This window comes from Coloeus monedula (genome assembly GCF_965178545.1).
Source record: "Coloeus monedula genome assembly, chromosome: 4".
Classification (NCBI taxonomy): Eukaryota; Metazoa; Chordata; class Aves; order Passeriformes; family Corvidae; genus Coloeus; species Coloeus monedula.
The window spans coordinates 39,174,549-39,194,849 of NC_138784.1; the positions used below are offsets into that span (position 1 = coordinate 39,174,549).

The 20,301-nt window shown below is 40.1% G+C and overlaps 1 protein-coding gene across 6 annotated transcripts in view; it reads left to right on the forward strand.

Annotated features, from left to right (window-relative positions):
* Positions 1–1,372: 1,372 nt before the first annotated feature.
* KCNC2 (potassium voltage-gated channel subfamily C member 2) overlaps positions 1,373–20,301 on the forward strand; it is a gene marked incomplete at both ends in the record, with an annotated part of 99,825 nt that continues 80,896 nt past the window's right edge. For all 6 annotated transcript variants that reach the window (XM_082279739.1, XM_082279741.1, XM_082279737.1 and 3 more), the window contains one exon: positions 1,373–2,005. In XM_082279739.1, coding sequence (XP_082135865.1) covers positions 1,373–2,005 — 633 coding nt within the window. The remainder of the gene's footprint in view (positions 2,006–20,301) is intronic.

Genomic DNA, 20,301 nt, shown 5'->3' on the forward strand with positions numbered 1-20,301 from the left:
GAGTGAACCAAATGTCCGTGTATCAGGCGCGGAGGCGGTGTTGCCTTTTTCGGAAAGATGCGGTGTTTGTTTTCGCTGTCGCCTCCCTGCGTCCCCCAGGCTGCTAGCGCGGGACCGGAGGGGTGCGGAGGGCCGGCTCGGCTGCCCCTGCCCCCGCCCCGGGGAGGAGCTCCGGCCCCAAATGAGGTACGATTTTCACCTTTGGATTCGTCTTCCCGGAGCACCACTGGAATTGCGGCCGTCCCGGTCCCCTGTGCGCCCCGGCCCCCCGCTCGTGGCTCTGCGCTTCGCCGGTGGTCCCCGCTCCCAGCCCCGACGCGGAACGGCCGCATCCCCCCTTGTAAAATGAGGGGAGCGGGATCTCCGCGCGGGCGGTGGGAGCCGCTGTTACGCCTGTCGGAGTTGAGCATGGAGGGAGGCGAAACAGCCACCTGAACGCGGAGAAACACCCGAACCGACAACAAGTAGTCTCGCCTGGCAGGGCGGCACGGAGAGCGGCAGGGGCCGGAGCCCGCCCGGGAAGAGAAGCCGCCGTCGCTCCTCCGGCAAAGGTACCGGCGAGAGGGACCCGCGGGGCTGGCGGGGGAGCGGGAGGGACCCGCGGCGGCGCTGATCCCACCTGCCCTTCCCCGAGATGCGCGCTCGCCTTCGTGATTTGTCTGAGAAAGTAGCGAGCCGAGCTCCACGAATACAGCTTTTCCCGGAGTGTGCCTGCTGCCTGCGTTTATCGGGGGCTTGGTATTTCTTCCCAAAAAGCAACCTTTTCCTCCCTCCCACAGTGGGGTTGGGGGGGGGGCACAGAAAAATATCTAAGCCTTCTTTTTTCCCCCTCGTTAAGCTGTTAGGATAATAAAAGATAGATGCCCATTAAATAATTAACCGTACACTTTCTGTTTCATCAGCTCTGTTCACACAGCCCCCTGAGGGAGAAGGGGGTGGGGACGGTGGTGGATCCGTACGCGGTGGAAGCAGCAGCAGTGCCATTTCGGTAGCCTGCTTCCAGGGGAAGCGGGAGACAGCCCGGAGCTGTGCCCGGAGCGGGCAGGCGGCACAGCCCTCCGCGGAGGAGCGTGCGGAGCTGGCCGGCGGTGGGTGGCGGGGCGGGGCGGGCCGGGAGGGCTCTCCCCGGAGTGCAGGTTCGCGGGAGATCTTGGGAGGGGTCTGGGACAGGCCGTGACCGCGGGGAATAGCCCTCCTGCGGTAGTGCCTGGAGGGCTTCTCCTCGATTTCTTCTGTTTGCGTTTAAGGCAGAAGCTCGTTCCCCGCGGACCTGCCGGCGACCGGCTGCCCCCCGCCCAGCGACCGGCGCGCCCCCCTCCCAATCCCCGCCGCCGCCTCCCGCGCTCTCCCCAGTCATGTCCCACCCGGAGCGATGGGGAAGCTCGAGGACAACGAGAGGGTGATCCTCAACGTGGGGGGCACGCGGCACGAGACCTACCGCAGCACCCTGAAGACCCTGCCGGGGACCCGCCTGGCTCTGCTCGCCTGCGAGTCCCAGAGCGAGTCCCCGGGCGGCGAGGAGCCGCCGCCGCCCCCCAACCCGCCGCCGCCTCCGGCGGGCGGCTGCCCCGAGCCCGGCAGCGGCTGCAGCCCCCGGGGCAGCGGCGGCGCCAGCGAGTTTTTCTTCGACCGGCACCCAGGGGTCTTCGCCTATGTACTCAACTACTACCGCACCGGCAAGCTGCACTGCCCCGCCGACGTCTGCGGGCCGCTCTTCGAGGAGGAGCTGGCCTTCTGGGGCATCGACGAGACCGACGTGGAGCCCTGCTGCTGGATGACCTACCGCCAGCACCGCGACGCCGAGGAGGCCCTCGACATCTTCGAGGCACCCGACCTGCTGACGGGCGAGCCGCCCCCCGACGGCGACGACGACGACCTGGCCGCCAAGAGACTGGGCATCGAGGACGTGGGGGCGGCCGCCGAGGGCAAGGGCGGGCGCTGGCGGCGGCTGCAGCCCCGTGTCTGGGCGCTCTTCGAGGACCCTTACTCCTCCCGCGCCGCCAGGGTAAGCGCCGCCGGCCGGCGCTCCCACCGGCGGCTGGGGAGGCCGAGGGGCTGCCGGGGTCCCGTGATCGGGAGTCGGCATCACCGGGAAGCTCGCCCCGCTTGGGGTGTGCGTGCAGAAGTGATGCTTTGGTGGGCCACTGCAAGGGGGGGCATCGGTCCGCGTGGGGTGGTGATGCGTGTCCTCTCCACATCTGCAGGCAATGTCAGGCACCACGGGGGTCCCGCTGTGCCAGCATCCTCCCCATGGGAGTGTACGTGGAGTGAGGTGGGAGCTGTGCTCCCAGAAGCCTGCAAGGGAGCCACGGTCACCCCCCTAGCCTGTGTGGGGGTGTGGAGGGGGTGACTCACTGATGGACCTGTTTGTGTGTGGGTGTGAGCAGGAACAGCCCCAAGGCACCCTCATCTGCCCTGAGCACCTGCATGAAGGTGCGTTTGGGGCCGGGGCGGCTGGCCTGAGGTCTCGTGTTTGGGGTCAGGTGGTGACAGCGACACGGGAGAGCGACTTCAGTCCTTTCTGAGCTTTGCTCTGTCTGCACTGGTAGGTGATCCTGGTTCAACAAAGTAAATGCGACAGGGGGTCACCCTGGCTCTTCCTCCATTGATTTCTCAGGGTGACCCTGACTGGCTCAGTGACTGAGGGTCTGGGAACAAGACAGTAAATGATCGTACTTACTTCCTCTTATTTAGATAGGGGTTTTAGATTTTGGTGCTCACTACTTCATACTTTGAGGACTTGGATTTTAGTTCTTTTTGTTGCAGTCATCAGTGGTGATGCGGGTTTGCTTTCTAACCCAGGGCTTTGGAGCAAACAAATGGTTGTAATTCCTTTAAGAGAAATACGCAGTGGTGTCTCTAATTTAACCAGAAAAGCAACCTCCATCAAATCCTCCCTGCAATACAAGACAAAGGACTTGTAATAGGAAATGCCTGGTTATAAAATGGCAATAAGTATTTTGTAGCATATTTATCAGGATTTCCTCAAAGTATTCAGAGCTAAATCTCATTTTACAGAAAGTGCGGTTATGGTGGGTGTAATCTCCTAGTCAGTTCCACTTATTCCGCTGGCAGTCTCATAGATGTGCCCATAAATGTGTGGTTAAGTGACGTCTGGAATTGTGTCCCATGGCACGATGCAGTTTCTGCCCGCTCACCCTATGAGCTTAGTGAGGTAAGTTAAAGTCCTCACAGTTATTGCTGTCATTTGCTGAGTGCCAATGTTGTTTATGTTTTTGAAGGTTGCCTACCAGTATGTTTTCCTTCGACAGCTGGCTCTAGTTGATTCTTAAAATATGTTTTTAATAAAGAATGGGTTCTGAAGAAAAGCTACCAGAAGTGTCTATCTTTGCTCATCAGTGACATACCCACATCTCGCATCTCAGCTGTCTGAATCCTAAAGAAAATCTGGCTGTCAGTTACCTGACAAACTGTAGTGTATGTGGTGATTGCCCTGCAGGTTTTCTTTCACCTGCTGTCTTGTGGAAAGTTGCTGACAGTGTCAAAACTGCAGCTTTTACGACAGAGAATCTTCCTGCTCAACTTTGCTGGAGAACTGAGAAGTATGGAGTTAATGTTAAGTGGAAGATGCCAGGAGAAATAGGAAGGTAGACATGCTCTTGTGTCCTGGCATTGCAATTGGGTTTTCAGCCCAGTTTGACAGAACCTGTAGGCACTTGCTTTCCAATTCTTCTATCTGTAATAGAACCGTTAGTGATTTGGGTGAAGATATTCCAAGTTTGCAAAATGAATACGGTAATTAACACTACAGTTGGAAATCGCAACATGGCACTATCAATCTCTTAGAAGATAAGAGTATTTACTTTTTATAACTCAAAAACTGGTTTTAAACATTTTATTCTGATTTCAAACCCAGGCAGCCAGTATAAGGCAGTGTCAGAACCATAACAACAGCGTCTAAATCTCTATTTTCATTTTCTCAAGATCTGTACTTGATCTTTCAGGTAGGGAGACAATTTCAAGAATTTCTGGTGAGTTTTAAAGCATTAAAGTGAATTTGTAGTTAAGGACTCACATGCACTTAGTAAGCAGTCTTGAACATAGTAATTTAAGGTGATGGTAACCTTAGTTTGGAACTGAGACACTTATGTTTTTCCTGAAACAAGAGCCATTATTTTCTGAGTATTCTGGCAAATACACTCTTGTTTTATGTCAGCTGAGATGATGACTAACTCTAAAAACATTTGAGTGAAATCTTGGGCTTACTGAAATCAAGACAAAACTCTGAACTTCAATCTTTGCCTCACAGTGTTAGTTACTGACTCATACACAACTAAGATTATGGTGAGGCTGCTTAGTGGTAAACTTTCCTCAGAACTGTGATAATTATTTTCTTTTAGAATTACTGATTTAGGTTCACCAGTGTCTTTTTTGGGAATTATGATGCTGATAAAAATGGGCTATTTTCTGTTAATGAAATGGTACTTAATATTTGTGATTTTCTTTATTCTAAACTGTGATCTCTAAAAATAGAAATTTATAGAAATTCAAATATAAGTTGCCATGGTAACCTCTTTGGGGATAGTGCACGCACAAGATTATTCTAGCAAGACCATCCAGTGATGTTATATAAATAGTGGAACTAGTTTGTTGACAAGAAGGTTTACTTTATTTGAGATTCTAAAAAACGTCAACTTTTAGTGCATGCAATTTGGTAGTGAGATAGTGACATCTACTAAACATGGGGCTTGTAAATATAAAATGTAATCCATGTATATATGATTGCTTTGAAGCCTGCAACACTTTTCTTTGTTTCCCAAGTTCAGGAGTTAGGTTGAAATGTTATTTCTGTTTTCATATTATCATTTTGGGTTTCATAGACCGTGAAATGAAATTAAAGAGTACAGCCATACTCCTTTCACTCCACGCTTAATAGAACAATCATTCACAAAAGGCTGTGTGGCACAATGCTGTTACGTAGATATGGAAAGCTACTGGCATAAGGTACTGTCATAGGAGGAGGAGGAGTGCTGGGCGACTGAATCTTTCTGCATTAGTTTAAACATCTCTGAAACAGACGCCTAATTCTTATCTGACTAAAACATGTGCACCGTTTTGTTAGTTAATATCTGTCAGTGATTTTGGTGTCAGGGGCTTCTAAGTGCCAGGTACTTGCTTGCTTTAGTAAAGCACAAAGATACATCTAAGTAGTTTGTAAGAAAGTACAAGAGGCAATATTAGGTGCTGAGTTCAGAAAGTGTCTGCAGATGTCCAGCAGGAACTGGAATGCTAGTGCTCGTCTCAGATATCTTATTTCAAAGTAATTACCTTTAAAGCCTTTTTACTTTTGAAAAATAGGTGAAAAATGATGCTGTTTAAAGAAGTAATTAGTATTTGTCATTGATTTCTCCTAAGGATTATTGATTACTCCTGTACTGAGTGCAGGAATGCAAAAATGGCCCTGGGATTCACCAAGTCCATAGCTATATATCCTTAATGTTTTGAGAAGCCTGTAAATCTGTTCATGGATAAGGGGACAGCACCTGCCAAGTTGGGTAGTTAAGCAGTGCGGGAGTCAGCGTGGCCCAGGGCACTCGAGCTGGCACTGCTGTTTGCAGCAGCTGAAGGCAACTTACAGCCCCTTCGCTATGGTTTTTATCTCTAGGAAAGATCATAACTACTTGGTTTACAAGGAAATATAAATCCTAATTAGCAAGTATTTGTCAAGTTTGCTGTAAGTAAATATTCACTGCAATGCAAATAAACCCACAAAAGCCTTGCAGTCTAGGCATCAAGATACTTACATCTTGCAAGTGTTCTTAAAAATACTAATGCTGCTTCATAGCAACATGGGGAGCTGTATTTGAGCAATGGGTAGTATTTTTGGAGGGAAATACAAAGTTCCATCTACTGCTTTACATGATGTTAAATTGTCAAGAGATTCCTTTCAGCATCCCATTGCATCTACACCAGCTTTGGACATGCGGTGATGTGAAGAATCAGCTGAAATGAGTAAGATGGGAGAGAGGAAAAATGCGATTTTATAGATTCCCTCGAGAGGCTAAAGATACAGAAATTATGTTGGAGAACATTCTTATCAAAGATAACTTACGTCCTTATTTGGTGGCTTGTTTATGTTTTCTCCAGGTACCTAGATACCTGTTTTGATACCTGTCAAGAAAGCCTTGATTTAGGAAGCCTGTCATGTACTATGGTGAATGACTGAAGTGAGTTATATTTTTAGAGCTTTGCCTGTTCTGATGCAAGACAGGTTTTATTTTTGGTGGAAACAACACTGCTGCAGTAGTCTGAAATATTGTGAATGGAGTGGTGAAGGTACATTAATCTTAGAATATATGTTTGTAGATTAATAGTGAAGAGCAAAGGTTTGCTTTCTTAACTGATAGGAAGCCCTTTAATACATAAATGAAAGCCTTTATTCTGTCCTTTATTAACTGAGGAAAGCAGGTATAGATTAGATTAGATTTTACCATTCAGTTATTGGTTAGGCAGACAAGGTTGATGCTTTAAAGAGGGTATTCCTTTTGTTGGTAATCAAAGCACTGAATATATTTGTAAGTGGGAAAATAGTCAATTACGTTCAGTTGGTGAAAAACGATCACTCTGCTTGAAGCATTTGTACTATGGGAGCTGTATTTTTTAAAAGATGTGTTTCTAATGACAAAAGTCATAATGCATTACTGTTACAGATATTCATACACTCTGTAGCTTCATGTATACATGTAACTAAATCACATTGTAAGTAATTTTTATTAATTTACTTCTGGCATGCTGGCTTTTAAAAGTCTTAATTGGAAATTCTAGCTTAATACATGACGTATACAACATAAATTAGCTTGATATAACTTAAGGGTTGATGATCTCTGATGGTACTGACATATCAGTGAGGTAAAATCAGCAAGATTTCTGCCTTCCTAACTTCTGCCTCTTCCTCTACAGCTGTTCTGCCTGATGCTGCTAGTGTTTCCATGGAAACAAGCCAGCTCTTGGCTTCCTCTTCCCATTGAAAACAGCCTTCTCACTGTCACTTATTCATCTGGGAACAGGATTTTGTCATGGCTCTGACATAAATGACACAGAGATGATCTGTCCTGTCATTTCAGAAATAGATGCTATTAGGTATGTGCATGTGCATACAGCCAGATTTGTCTTTCAGTGACTCTGAAATAATTTGGTTAATGGATTTAGGTTGAATTTGCTTTGGTGTAACTGGAAGTGGAAATCAGCTAATTAGACACAGCCCAATATAGTAACGGTGTGAGAAGTACTTTTGATTGAGAAATCTGGCAGACCATGTTATCTTCTTTTATGCAGTTTATATAGAATGTAGTATTTGTCATGTTTGTTTACAGTGGTAAAATTCTTAAATGGTTTACTTTGAGGATGAGAATATATCCTCAAACTGATTAAGATGGTGGTGGGAGGAATAGCTCACAACTTGGGATGAATATTGTATAGGTTTCAGTGCTACTGTCAGGTGAGGAATCACGTTATCATGCACATCATGTGATGCAGTCAGAATGTGAACTAAGCGATGCAAGAAAACTGGTATCATCATCATTTATTCTTCAGGTGTTTGGTACCTAGTCCAAAGTAAATATATCAATCAATACCCTGTGAAGAAATCATCATTTTTGCTTGATTTGGTGAATTTGTGTTAAGTCATAATCAAAAAAGTTCAGAAGTCAGACAAATTCCATATCCTTGATTAATATCCTTCACTGTAGGGACTTTAATATACTATAAGAGAAGTTTGTGTAAAATTTGCCTGTCCTTTTCTCCCTCAGTGATCATTGGCAGAACACGATTGTTCTCTTCCTAAGAAGTTGCCATGCAGTTGGGGTAGAAGAATGAGAAGAGGAAAGGCTCCCTCTATAAATTTTTAATATTTTAATAATATCTTCTAAAAGGGATGTCCAGTAGTTTTCAGATGGAAGAAACAAGTTCTTCTCATTATCAAGTGCTTTTTCAGCATTGTTCATTCCTCAGGAGAGAGTTCCTACTTGTCCTGTGCTTCAGATTCATGGCTTGTCTTAGGGAAAGACAGTTTCCTTCAGCCATAACTGGAAAGAGAGGGTTTATGCTCTCTATATTTAGCACCCAATGGGGGTAGTATTTTCCCTTTTAATTCTCTTTACTAAACTTTTCTTTAGACCTCACTCCTGTTAGCATAGTTTACATAAACTTACTGATTCAGTGTAAAAACTTGAGGGGATTTCTGCAGGGTTTTGGTTGGTTTTTATTTTTTTATTGTGAGTAAATTAGTTAGGCAAATAAAATACAGGTATAGTAATAGTCAGAATATCAAGCTATCAGCTGTCATTCTACTTAGTATATTTCTTATACAGTTCGTTTACACACTCTAGTTCTTTCACAAGCACACACTTTTCCAGTAAAATCAGTAATTGCATAGGAATTCAAATTTTATTCTAAAGAAATGTTAAGCAAAGCTATTCAATAATTTTATATGCAGAGGAAATAGGGGAACTACGTCCAGTCCTATGTGTTCTCTTACTTCCAAAGAGGCTTTTCCCTCATGCAAGGGCTGAAACATGAGAATATTTCACACATCAGAAATAATTTATACTGGTGAACAAAATATTCAGTTGGGGTAATGTGCAAGGACATAGTAATACAAATTTAGCTTGGCAGTATTTATCAGTGTGGTCATAGGGATTCAAGTTGTAGTGATGACCTGGTACATTTTTTTCCTTACAGTGATATGCACATGTATATGTTGATATAACTAAATGGTAATTTTGTCAGAGTGCTATAGAAATAGCTGTAGAGAATGAATATGAAATCACACATTTTTGGATTTTTTTTGTTTTGTTTTTGTTTTGTTCTACTAATTTGTTTAATTAACATCTTTGTTGGTGTTTTATGATGACTAAAGGAGTTGCAAAGGAAAAACTCCACTTCCATCTGTTAATCAGAAGTGTTAAAAATAGAATGCCATCTAATCACATGAAACACAATTTCTTGTGGTTTGTGATTTGCTTTACAGATTTCTTGGCTGAAGTGGTGGCTTGAAGCTTAAAAATGAAATTATCCAATTATGTATTATGGCAATGTGTTGTTATTCCCCCTGCTGCTTCTAAGTTGAAAATTCTGAGATGTTGCTGTGGTTTTGGTCTTTCTACCAGTAGGTTAATTATTACAGTAGTGTGATAATTCAGTTCTTTCTTCTTACATACAGCCTTTTGTAGTTTCTTAGTCTTTCTAGGTGAACCTCAGATATTGGGTCTTTGATATATTCCAGCAAAACGCTGTAAACAGAGAACAGTCTCTTAGCCCAATGCAGAATAATGTGGTAAAGTTCATTAATATGCATGAAATATGACACACAATATGATCTAGGCTTGGTTCTGAAATAAGTATAGTTTTAAATAAGTATGGTTTAAAGTGTTTACATTTTCATTAGTGTATAGCATGCAGAATTACATTTTTCCACTTTGCCTCATCTTTATAAAGATTAAGTATCCCTTGAAGGTTGTGCATTTGGCTTGGATAATTTTTAGAGTACTAAAGATATAATAGATATATAGCAGTAAACTTCTTTTTAACTGTTTAATCCTTACCCTAAGAGAAATAATTCTTCTTTGGCAATGACTTCCACCACACTAAAATGCTTGCTTTGATAAAAGCACAAGGCTATTCCAGTATTAGGAATCTGATAGTACCTGGGATTTTAGAGCAACAGAAATCAAATGCTGAAACTCAGTTAATGGCAGAGAAAATTGCATTGGAGGAGATGAAATTTAGTAGAGTGACAGAGAGGGCTGCAGAAAAGTGCTGTGAAGTGCTGGGTACATGTTGTTTCCATAATGCAGAGCACAGGCTGAGTTCCCAGCAATTTTGCCAGGGGACTGTGTTGGTGCCTGCTGCAGCACTGAGCGAGAGTTTAGCCGTGCCCAACAGCACCCTGCTGGCGGGCACTCTTAAGGAGGGGAGGAATAATGTCTTCTAGTCACATTTCTGTTGGCCTAGGTAATTTCTCAGATTGTGAACATTCACAAGATATACTAGGCTTTTATATGCTGTGTACTGTAAGATTGAGGATAATCAAATATGTATTAATTAATATTTGATATAAAGCCTGTACAATAACAGAACTTTAATTTTTTAAAATGTAGATATAAAAATTATTACAGGAAAATGTAAATATGTTTTTGAAGTATACAAATGTCTGGGTATAAATTTTCTTTAGTTCTTAGACAATATCGAAGGAAATGTCCTCAATAGTCCTTATTTTTACATGGGTATTTGAAAATTCTCTGAACTTTTAAAGTGAGCAGTATTCTTTATTGGCAGTTGGTAATCCTACTAATATGAATGGCAGTTATGTTTAATAATTGATTTCAGGAGTATCTTCATTTTCACTGGATAATTGTATAAAGCTGAAAGGGTTAACTTTGATATTTTTTATTAGTATCATTGAAAGTGTTACACAGGTCTTTTTTATGACAGAAATGTTTCAATATTCTAAGTTTAATCCAGATATGGTTTGGAGAAGAACCTTAGTTGTCTTCCTGGTTTCTGATCTCATTTGGGAAATAAATTTTCTTGCATTTGGAGTTCTAGATCTGATACCTACCATCAGATTTTAATTTGAATTTTAGGATGTAAATGATGCACAAGCATATCTGAGTTTCACCTTGAACATTCTTCCCTTGGTCTGCAAAATTATTTAAAAAAATTATAAATAACTCAGTGGGGATGGAGTTTTGTTTTTCTACAGCTTCCTGAGAAGGGGAGAGTGAGGTGCTGATTTCCTGATATCCAGCAACAGGATGTGTGAGAATGATTCAAAGCTGCCTCAAAAGTTTAGGCTGGACACTAGGAACCATGTATTTACTGAGAGGGTGGTCACACACTGAAGCAGCCTTTTTAGAGAAGTGGTCAATGTCCCAAGTCTGTCAAAGTTTAAGAAGAATTTGGGCAATGCCCTTAAAACCATGCTTTAACTGTTGACTCAGCTGTGAAATGGTCAAACAGTTGGACTAGATGGTTGCTGCAGGTCCCTTCCAACTGAAGGAATCTATCCTATTCTAAAGAAGTAAGTTCTGGTTTTCCAACCTTCTTTCCCTTACAATGGAAAATTAAGTCCTTTTATTTAATAATGACGGTGTTTCATGTTTTCATGGTTTAAAAACAAAAGTGTATGTAGTAAAAGGCATATAATAAATGACATCAACATTGTTTTTTAGGGTAGATATCAAACAGGGTAGGATTTCAGTGTAGGTATTGAATATCAGCTTTGCTATATAACTCATTATCTCTTCATTGTCTGGTAATACTTTATGTTAAATTGATTTAAACACCTTAGGCACCTTAATCCTTTGGCCAGTAAATTTTATTGCTGGCAGTATTAGAGACTATTTAAATATAGTTTCAAATTTGAGAACTGAGACTTTTGACAGCAGGACAGAATTATTTTCCTGATTGCCTAGGTGATATACCAGTGCAGCTTGGAAAAGAAGTGGCTGTGTTTGTCATTTGTCTCCGAAACAGGCATGTGACGCTAATATTGCAGTGACCTGTGAATGGTCAACAAAACTGGTTTGATGCATTGCAGCTACAGGGTCTCCTTGGTTGGTCATTGCATTTTTTAAGTTGGTGCTTTGATAGCAGAAAAAATAAACTGGGGGAATTAAAAATGAAAATAAATATTAATATCAGGGAAAATTACGTCGTGGGGAAAAATGAACCCTTATGGACTGAAGCAAAGAAAATGTTTTAATTAACTTGGTTTATCACAATATATCCAGCCAAACCTTAAAACTGGCAAAGATATTTCAGGTTGCATGTCTGTTTCTTTTGACTGATGTTCCCTGTTTTAAGGATGGAAGATGCTGGGGTTTTTTGAACTGCAGATTTATCTATTTAAACTTCTTGCTCCAATTGCCACTTGCTTAATCTTTTAGTGAGATGGGAGCTTTGATCTTTTGATCTTTTCAAAATTACTTCCCTAAGGACTAGGTTATGACATTTTTGAAACAGCTACGGTAAGTAGGTACAGTCTGCACCTCCATCCAGGAGCTGTGACAGCATTAAGTGTCTCTTAAAACTCTCTCTGAAGGTTCTCAGAATTGGTTTTTATTTGTTTCTTCACTCTTCAACAGCACTGCGTTGCATTCAGTATCTTGCACTGTCACTGAGCCAATGGCTAGCTGTTCTAGTATTTCTGAATCACTGCTCCTTCCAATGCTTTTGTATTAGAATTTACCATTTTGCTATGGCTTGAAGTGCAATGATAGCTATAGATACCTATCTACTGTTAATACTACTTTAGTAGCTGTGTTAGCAGTTTTTCTTTGAAAGTGTGATAGCTTGCCTCAGTGAAATGAAAACCCTGCAAAATTTCAATGACTTTGTATTCTCAACAATTTAAAGGCATTTGAATTTAGTATTTGGCAGCAGAAATGTACCCATTAGTCTCTAGAGAAGTGCAGATGTAGTTTATGTTGGGTTTGTATTTCATTAGAGCAACCTCTCTTGCACTGCAGTCCTGACAGATTGGTGCGATGAAGGCATTCCTCTTTGAAATGATACCTGCTTTCTTCAAGAGCTAATTTTCTAAAATAATGTGAAGAAATATTAAACTCCTATTTTGTGTTGCTGCTGTTTGTGCTCCTTTCAAATAGAGATCAGGGGATGTGTGTTAGTGATTATAATGAACAAACTTCGCAAATTTTATTTTGTTTGTTTACTGGCAAAGCAATTTTAAAATAACAAGGTAATTGTTACAGTTTCCTAATCACACTGTTAGTAATATGTTGCCTTCAGAAACCCAAGCCTTGTCTGTGGTTGGGAAAGTCTTGGAAAAAGTGGAGGCTAAAGGAAAATGTGTGACCTAAATTTTTCATTGCAATTCTACTGTTCAGACAAGTACAGTGTGACAACTGTGTGCACTGCAGAAATGTAAAAATGGGGTGAAATGTGAGCATGAGACAGGAGGGAGAATGTTTGGGATCCTAGTGCTTTCAGACTTCAGGTGTTCTTATCCGTATATAAATGTGGATGCAAATATTTTTTTGTGTGTATAGATGTATGTACATGCACAGACACAGATACAGATTTATAAACAAATTAACACATAGATGGTCCTGACCTGTAATTATGATAGTCAATAAGATTTTATTTTCCATTTTTTTCCCCCATTTGTCCTTGAATATTTTAATGAAGAAGCTGCATCCTAGATTTCATTACTTAATCAGGTGTTCTTGCATTTACATGTTTAATTCAGCTCCTGGCTGTAAGTTTGAGTAGAGTTTCATGGACTGTATGAGTATCTTGCGTTTTTAAGCTGTGATGGATCAGTCTTACTAGATATGCGTATATATTACTATATTGTTTTACAGTAATTAATCATGTTTGATAACAGGAGTAGCGTTCCATTCTTTATAAATTTTATCTCACTAAACATGGGAGAAACCTGAAGGAGTTATATAATTTAAGACATCTTATTTTCTGTGAATTGCTATCTCATTGGTGATTCTCATGGCCAATTAAAGTTATTCCTGTTTGTCAAAACATATGTTCTTTATAATATTTTATAAGACATTTTAAGAAAGTAATTTCTCCCAGGGATGCAGTTTTCCCTTCTTCAGCTTTAGTAAGGGGATATATTAAATAAAATCAGATTTGGCAATCATTTACATCAGGCCATGTTGATAACACACACAGTGATTTTTCATCTTTGAAGTATTGTAGTCTGTTTTATTATTATTCTGTCTTTTTTCATTTAGTTCTTTTTTTGAAAGGAGTAGAGGATCAGTTCGAGTTAAGTTCATACATTTCTGCTTCTTGGGAGGAATATTGACTGATGAGAAGCACAAAACCATGAAACCAACATTTAAGCAAAAGATGCAGAGTGTCATAATACAGTGAAAGCTGGGAATGGTGTAGGGATTATGTCATGATGAACTCATTTGGTCAGGCTAGGAGGGACATCAAGAGTGAAGACGGATCAGGAACTAAAGTGCTAGCAGGGAGTTCTGGAGATCCAGGTTTATGTCTCTCTGGTTCACCCTTGACTGCAAACTGGGAAGATAAAAATGCTCTCTTACCCTAGAAAATAAAAAAAAAAAAAAAAAAAGAAATGTAGTGCTCAAATAACAAATAAAAGAGAGTTTTACAAAAAGAAGGAATTGTATTTTTGTTCATGACTGTAAAACATAGTGCAAAGGAGAGCTTAGACTATTTTGAAAGAAGGTTGGGGATTATTTGTTGGTTTCTGTGCCTGAAAACTGAAACATACATAATAATTTCATGGTCCCCCCCCCCCTTTTTTTTTTCCTTTTCATTCAGTGGGTCTATGGTAGAAGTAAAAGTGTGACCGTGTAGTAATTTGAATGTATACAGTAATGAGTATGAGAGGAAATCCTCAAAATATTGATAGTAGTGTTTGCAGAGCAGAGTTGGAAGAGCGTATTCAGACAAGAAGACATATATCCTACACCTGAAGAATGTAGAAAAAACCAAAACTTTGAGTGAGGAAAGAGTGACCATTTTGCAAACTGAGGTAAAGTCTACATGGAAGAAAACTCCTCAGTCATGTTGGTAAAAGTTGCTTTATTGGATGTAAACACAAGGAGATTGATTTAAAATCATAGAACAGTAGAAAAGACCCTTAAGATCATGGATTAAGGTGAGGTTTGGCACATATTGGTCTGTGGAAGGTATCTTTTCAGCTTTTTACTGGCTAAGCTAGTGGTTTAATGCCTTAGAAAGCCTCGAGCAGCCTAGAGAGCTAGCACAGGTGATCTAGCACTTTAGTAGCTCTAAAATCGGTACCTGTATCAGCTGCAAAGCAAATACCATCAGCAGAAGCAAAGAGGGAGAAATACAGCTCCCTGCTTGCTCAATTTCCTGCAGTTAGAAGCTTTCAAATGAGACAGACAACAAGAGATGTTCACAGGAAGACAGCTGAGCCAAGAGAGGGTAGAGCCTCCCTCCACGATCTCTTTTATTCGGAGAAGGGGAAAGGGGAGGGCTGGGGGCGGACCCGGGGTGAGCGGCCAATGAGACACTGCTGAAGAGTCTGAGCTACATTTGGCTTTGCCCGCGCTTGGAACAAAGGAGCTCGGAGCACATGGGCAGGATCAAGTGTCTTTGGGAGGGGGAGGGGAAGCTCAGAACGGGCAGCAACATTGGTCTGCTATAGATTTTCCTCCAAAATTTTATTTAGTAAAACATTTGCAGAATTTAATACTGTTCACTGAATGTCTGCAAAGACCTTTGGTATTCGGCCCGTGCAGTTAAGTTCTAGCACAACAGAATGTGAAGTCTCAAAGTGAGAAATATTGTTCGATCTTCACAGTTGGCTCCACTGTCAATTTGATCTGCAGTATATTAGAATGATAAATATGTTGAATGATCTCATGTTGATTCTTGGTTATGTTCTTTAGCTGATTTCTAGGGGATGCATTTTATCAGGCTTTAAAAAAAAAAAAAAAAAAAAAAAAAGAGGGCAAGATTCCAAGGGCAAGATTCCAAGGGCATGGCCAGTGTCATCAATTCTTTTGGTAATACTTAATTTTGTATTTCAGAAGCATTTGCATTAGTTAGTGAAAGCTAGTTGCTATGCTTTGCTGCTTTTTAATAGGGCAATAATTTGGGCTTAATTATATATATCAGTATTGGCTAAGCATACAGCAGTGTTGTAATTGAGTTACTGTAAATTTTGGTATGAGATTTTTTCCAACGGAAATTGATCCTTAATTCTGAAATAACACCCATCTTTGTGTCCTGCTTTTCATGTACAAGAGCTGTAGCTGTAAGTTCTCCCTGTAGAGATGGGTGAATTTGTCCTATATATGGTGAATACATTTTCATGAGCAAGATGTGTAACATGTTGTTTAACAATTTATTGTGAAAAAAAGCCAAACATTTTACTTACTGATCAGAAATGTGAATTGTTACCTAATGTGAGAGCCATGGAGAGGAAGAGCATTGTCATTGAAATCGAAGTTTTGAAGTGTTTTGAAGATTTCTGGGGGCACTAATGATGTTATTTTGACTTTTTTTTCATTTTCCCTCGCAAGGGGAAGCTATACTGAATTATTATATCAGGAAATACATATTAGGGAAGCTATACTGAATAATTAAAGGAAATTCTTTAATAGTTTAGCTGTGGTGTTTCTCTGTTGGGAAGAAACAAAGCAAAACAAAACAAAACTAACATTTAGTTATATCTGGCCAAGATTTGAGGATGTGCTTGAAGCACGTGACAATATTGGCTGAATTAGTTCCAGAAGACGGCAGTTGGCAAGCCTTAAGTTGGCTGTGATCGTGGACAGGCAACAAATTTCTTCATTCAGTTAATTGCTTTGGAACAAACAAGATGCAGGATAAACAAGTGAGCTCAGTTTCTTTTTCTACCTGAAGTGATGACTGCCTGTAATTTTGACAGAGAATGGCTGTGTTTTGGGGATTTCTTCAGAGGTTTTTGGGGTTTGAAAAATTCCTTTCTAGTGTGTTGTTAATAGGTGTGTAATGCAGATCTGGATTTCAGCACTGGTTCCTAATACAAAGTAATGTCAAAACTTAAAACAACATGCAACATTTTATTTAGAATTCAATGCACATTCCCAAGCAGCAAACCAACTGTAAGGTATTTGGCAAGAGAAAATTTATAGAACTGTAACTTCATGTCTGTCACATAGGCTTTCTCTTTTGCCCATGTACTGTGCTGATATTGTGTGTTGTTCTGAATTTGGCAAAGCTCATCCTGAACCAGGAGTGAAGGACAGATCTGGTTTCATGTTCACTGCATAACTTAAAAAACCCAAACCTTCCATTATAGGAGTTTAACATGAAAAAATAGTTCTGTGTATTCCTAGTTGTTGTTGCACATTGCTGGCATGAGTGACTAGTTTGACCCTGAAAAAGCTACGAGCTGATAGCCATGATAATGATTTGCAGCGTATTTTAAACTGAGTGTGGCTCTAGTTGTTAAGAAGGCCCTCCTTCACTCCTGTGATACTTACTAGAGTGAAAACTCTTAATAAATGGAAGTTTTCAAGACTTATCAAGATAAATACTCACCTTGCTTTTTGTAAAGATTGGAGTTCATAGTACTGTTCTGTTGAGTCAAAGCTATTTGTGCTTAAAAGAAGTACACTTCTTCCTGCAGATTAGTCTGGCAATCTCTGAGTCAGGAAAGGATTTTCTAGAATATGCAGGGAATGCTGGACAAAGTGAGCATTGTCAGATTGCTAAATTAAGGGTGCTAGAGTATGGAAGTGCACCTGTAAAGAGGAAACCAATCTGCAAAAAATACGTTAATATCTTGAGCAGAGAGGATCTTAGAGGAGAAATCTAACTGGGGGATACTGAAGAAAAGTGATGAATTTGAAATGGCAGTTCAATAAAAAGAAAGGTCAAGAGGAGAAAAGGCATGTTGGGGAGGGGTGTTTTCTTTGAAGACTATAAATTAAGCAAGGCTCCAGATACTTGGAACTGGTGATACCCTGAAATGTAGGTTGTGTTGGTTATAGTTGCTTCTGGATTTGTTTTATTCTCCTGCCTAGGGGAGAAATAATACATGTTAACAGTTTTGTAGGGTGAAATATTTGCATTTATCACAGTCCTTGGGATTTCTTCAGCTGATTAAAATAAAGTATTGGCAGGGGGAAGAGAAAGGATAAGGGCAGGGAGAAGCCTCAATGTCCATTTGTGCAAAGCTGCAGTCTTTTTAGGTATAGCTATACAGTTGGTTTTTTACTTTTGAAAAGCGATATATAAAATCTTTGAGTTTACCATGAGTCTCTCTGAAGATTTATCTGAATGGCAAAAATTCTGTGTACATCTGTAAGCTTTAGAACAGGATCCTGTACATGCATTTTCTTTTTATTTTCTGGAGAGTCCATAGCTCACAATCCTGAGACTGTGCTCATGTATAACTCTCTATCAAATGTGGTGCTTGTTGTGCAGTATCTATCGCTTTTTAGATAGGAGATTTTGAAGTTAAATGTCTGAAAATATATAACATACGTGGCATTGAGGTGTAACTGTGTTGGGCAAAACTATCTGAATTATGTACCTGTATGTAGCAATATTAAGAATATTATTTATATGGTGAATTTCTAGAAGACTGAACACTGAGTTGTTTTTTATTTCATTTCACAGGAAAGTAAAAAATAGGTCATGTAAGACGAAGAGAGGCTACTAAGATAAATGTTTAATATTTGAAATTCAGGAAAAACACTAAGTGCCAGAGAGTTTTATTTTTAATTTCAAACTCATTAGTTTTTACAAAATGGCCTTGAATAAAATTATCCTAGAGGGACTGTTATACATTCTGAGCTGATATACTCAAATGAAGGCTTTTTCTCCATCTCAAAACCTATTTTAGGGCTGTTTTTGAAAACATTGATACTAAGGATGATGATTCCACTTCTTGTGTGTCACTAATCCATAGCAGAAACAGTTCACTCTGAAATTCCCCTTAAAAATAAATTAAGACTCCTACAGTGATGCAAAGGACTTCCAGTTCTAGATGACTTACAAGCATGACTTCTTAACACAGTATCAGAATTAGAGAGGCATGTCAAGTGAACAATGAAGAAAACCACCTCTTCTGTGTTGCTCTGAGTATAAAAAGACATTATAAATCATAAACACTATATATATAAAAAAAAACATTTCTTATTGCCACATTTTAAGTTTACCACAAAAAAAAAAAAAAAAAAAAAAAAAGGGCTCCTAGGATATATTTTTATCATTTTTATTACTGTATTTAGGAGACTTATGTATCTATTCAATTAAGATGAAGATGTAGGGAGAGGAACAGTAAGAATTAAAAATAAGCTTGGAGATTTGTAATACTCCTTTTCCTGAATTATAAGTGATGGCAATTAAAGTGTCAGACAGTCTTGATAAATTGCTTTGTCTGTGTTCATAATCACACTACTTCATGAAAATTTGAATTATTTTGGAACAAACAGGAAGAAATGGAACAACCAACAACCATATGAAAACTGGTATGTGTGAATGATGACTTTACGACACCTTTCATCACAGGTTCACTTTATAATGCCTTATTGATAATTGTGTGGAAAGGAAAACTCTGCCTAGGTATGCACAGTCAGAGACAGTTCTACTTCTGCACTAAATTTAGATTTTTCTTAACTTTTTTTTTAAATTCAAGCATATGAATCATCATCATCATCCTTATTTCATGAATTTGTTACATTTTGGAACAAACTAATTTTCTTTGTGCTGTTTTCTACTTTCTCTAATTCACTTTTCTGCTTCATTTTTTTCCTCTTTTTTATTTTCCTTATTATTTGACGACTCTAATTTTAGGTAACCCGTTGCTCATCTGTGGAAAGATTCATCAGCAAGGCTTCTTCCCATAAGTGAGGGTCTTTATATCTGTAGAGCTAGTGGTGCATCTCATGAGTTAAGATAGCTGCCCCTCCAATACAGGATAAATAGGCAAAGTCCATACCCCCTTCTTTTTCCATTTTGTTGAGTAATGTCAAAAAACCCCATAAATCTCTGTAGACTCACAGCTCAGAACTGTGGCAATATTATTCTCTTTTCAAACACACTTAGGCTTAGCAATCTTAAAACTGCAAAGAGAACTACATCTAGTTTTTAATCCTGTCTGCAAATCCATTATATTCCTGTTACAGAATCCTCTGTACAAAATCTGCCTGAAAAGTTCTCAAATGTTGTACGTAATTTCTCAGCTTCATGGCCTGGAGGTGCAATTCAGTGCACCTAATATTAGGAATCTAAGTTCCCCATCTTTTTAATAATTTGAGATACAGGCTTAGAAGATTAAAAATAGCTGAGAGAGGGATGCATTCATTTGGACACAGTAAACTCTCTTTTGAGTGTTTTAAATATAATCCTGCTATATGTGTGACTGAAATGGGCATTTGTGCTCCCTACTTCATTGGAATGCATTTGTTTTCCCATAAGCTCTACTACTGTGAACTAAGCAATGTGCAAAGTGAAAATTGTATTTGTGGCCTAATTGTAGAATTGGCACTGATCTAACTATATGGTTTTCTAAAGCCGATTTGCCTAAATCCATGTAGAAAGCTTCTGTGACTATGCTTCAATCAGTTAAAGAGTGCCCAGTACTCACTTAGCTTGGTTTGGCTTCCAAACCCATTCTCCCACACTTAACAGAATGTACTAGTGGCTGTCTCTGATGTAAATAAGTTAATTTGCAAATCAGTTTAGCTAAATTGGAGAAATTTCTCTGTGATTTCTGTAAAGGTCACTTGTGATATTAAAGTGTTCTGACCCTCATAAGATATTCTGGGAAACCACTGTTTCATGCCTTGCACTGTCAGT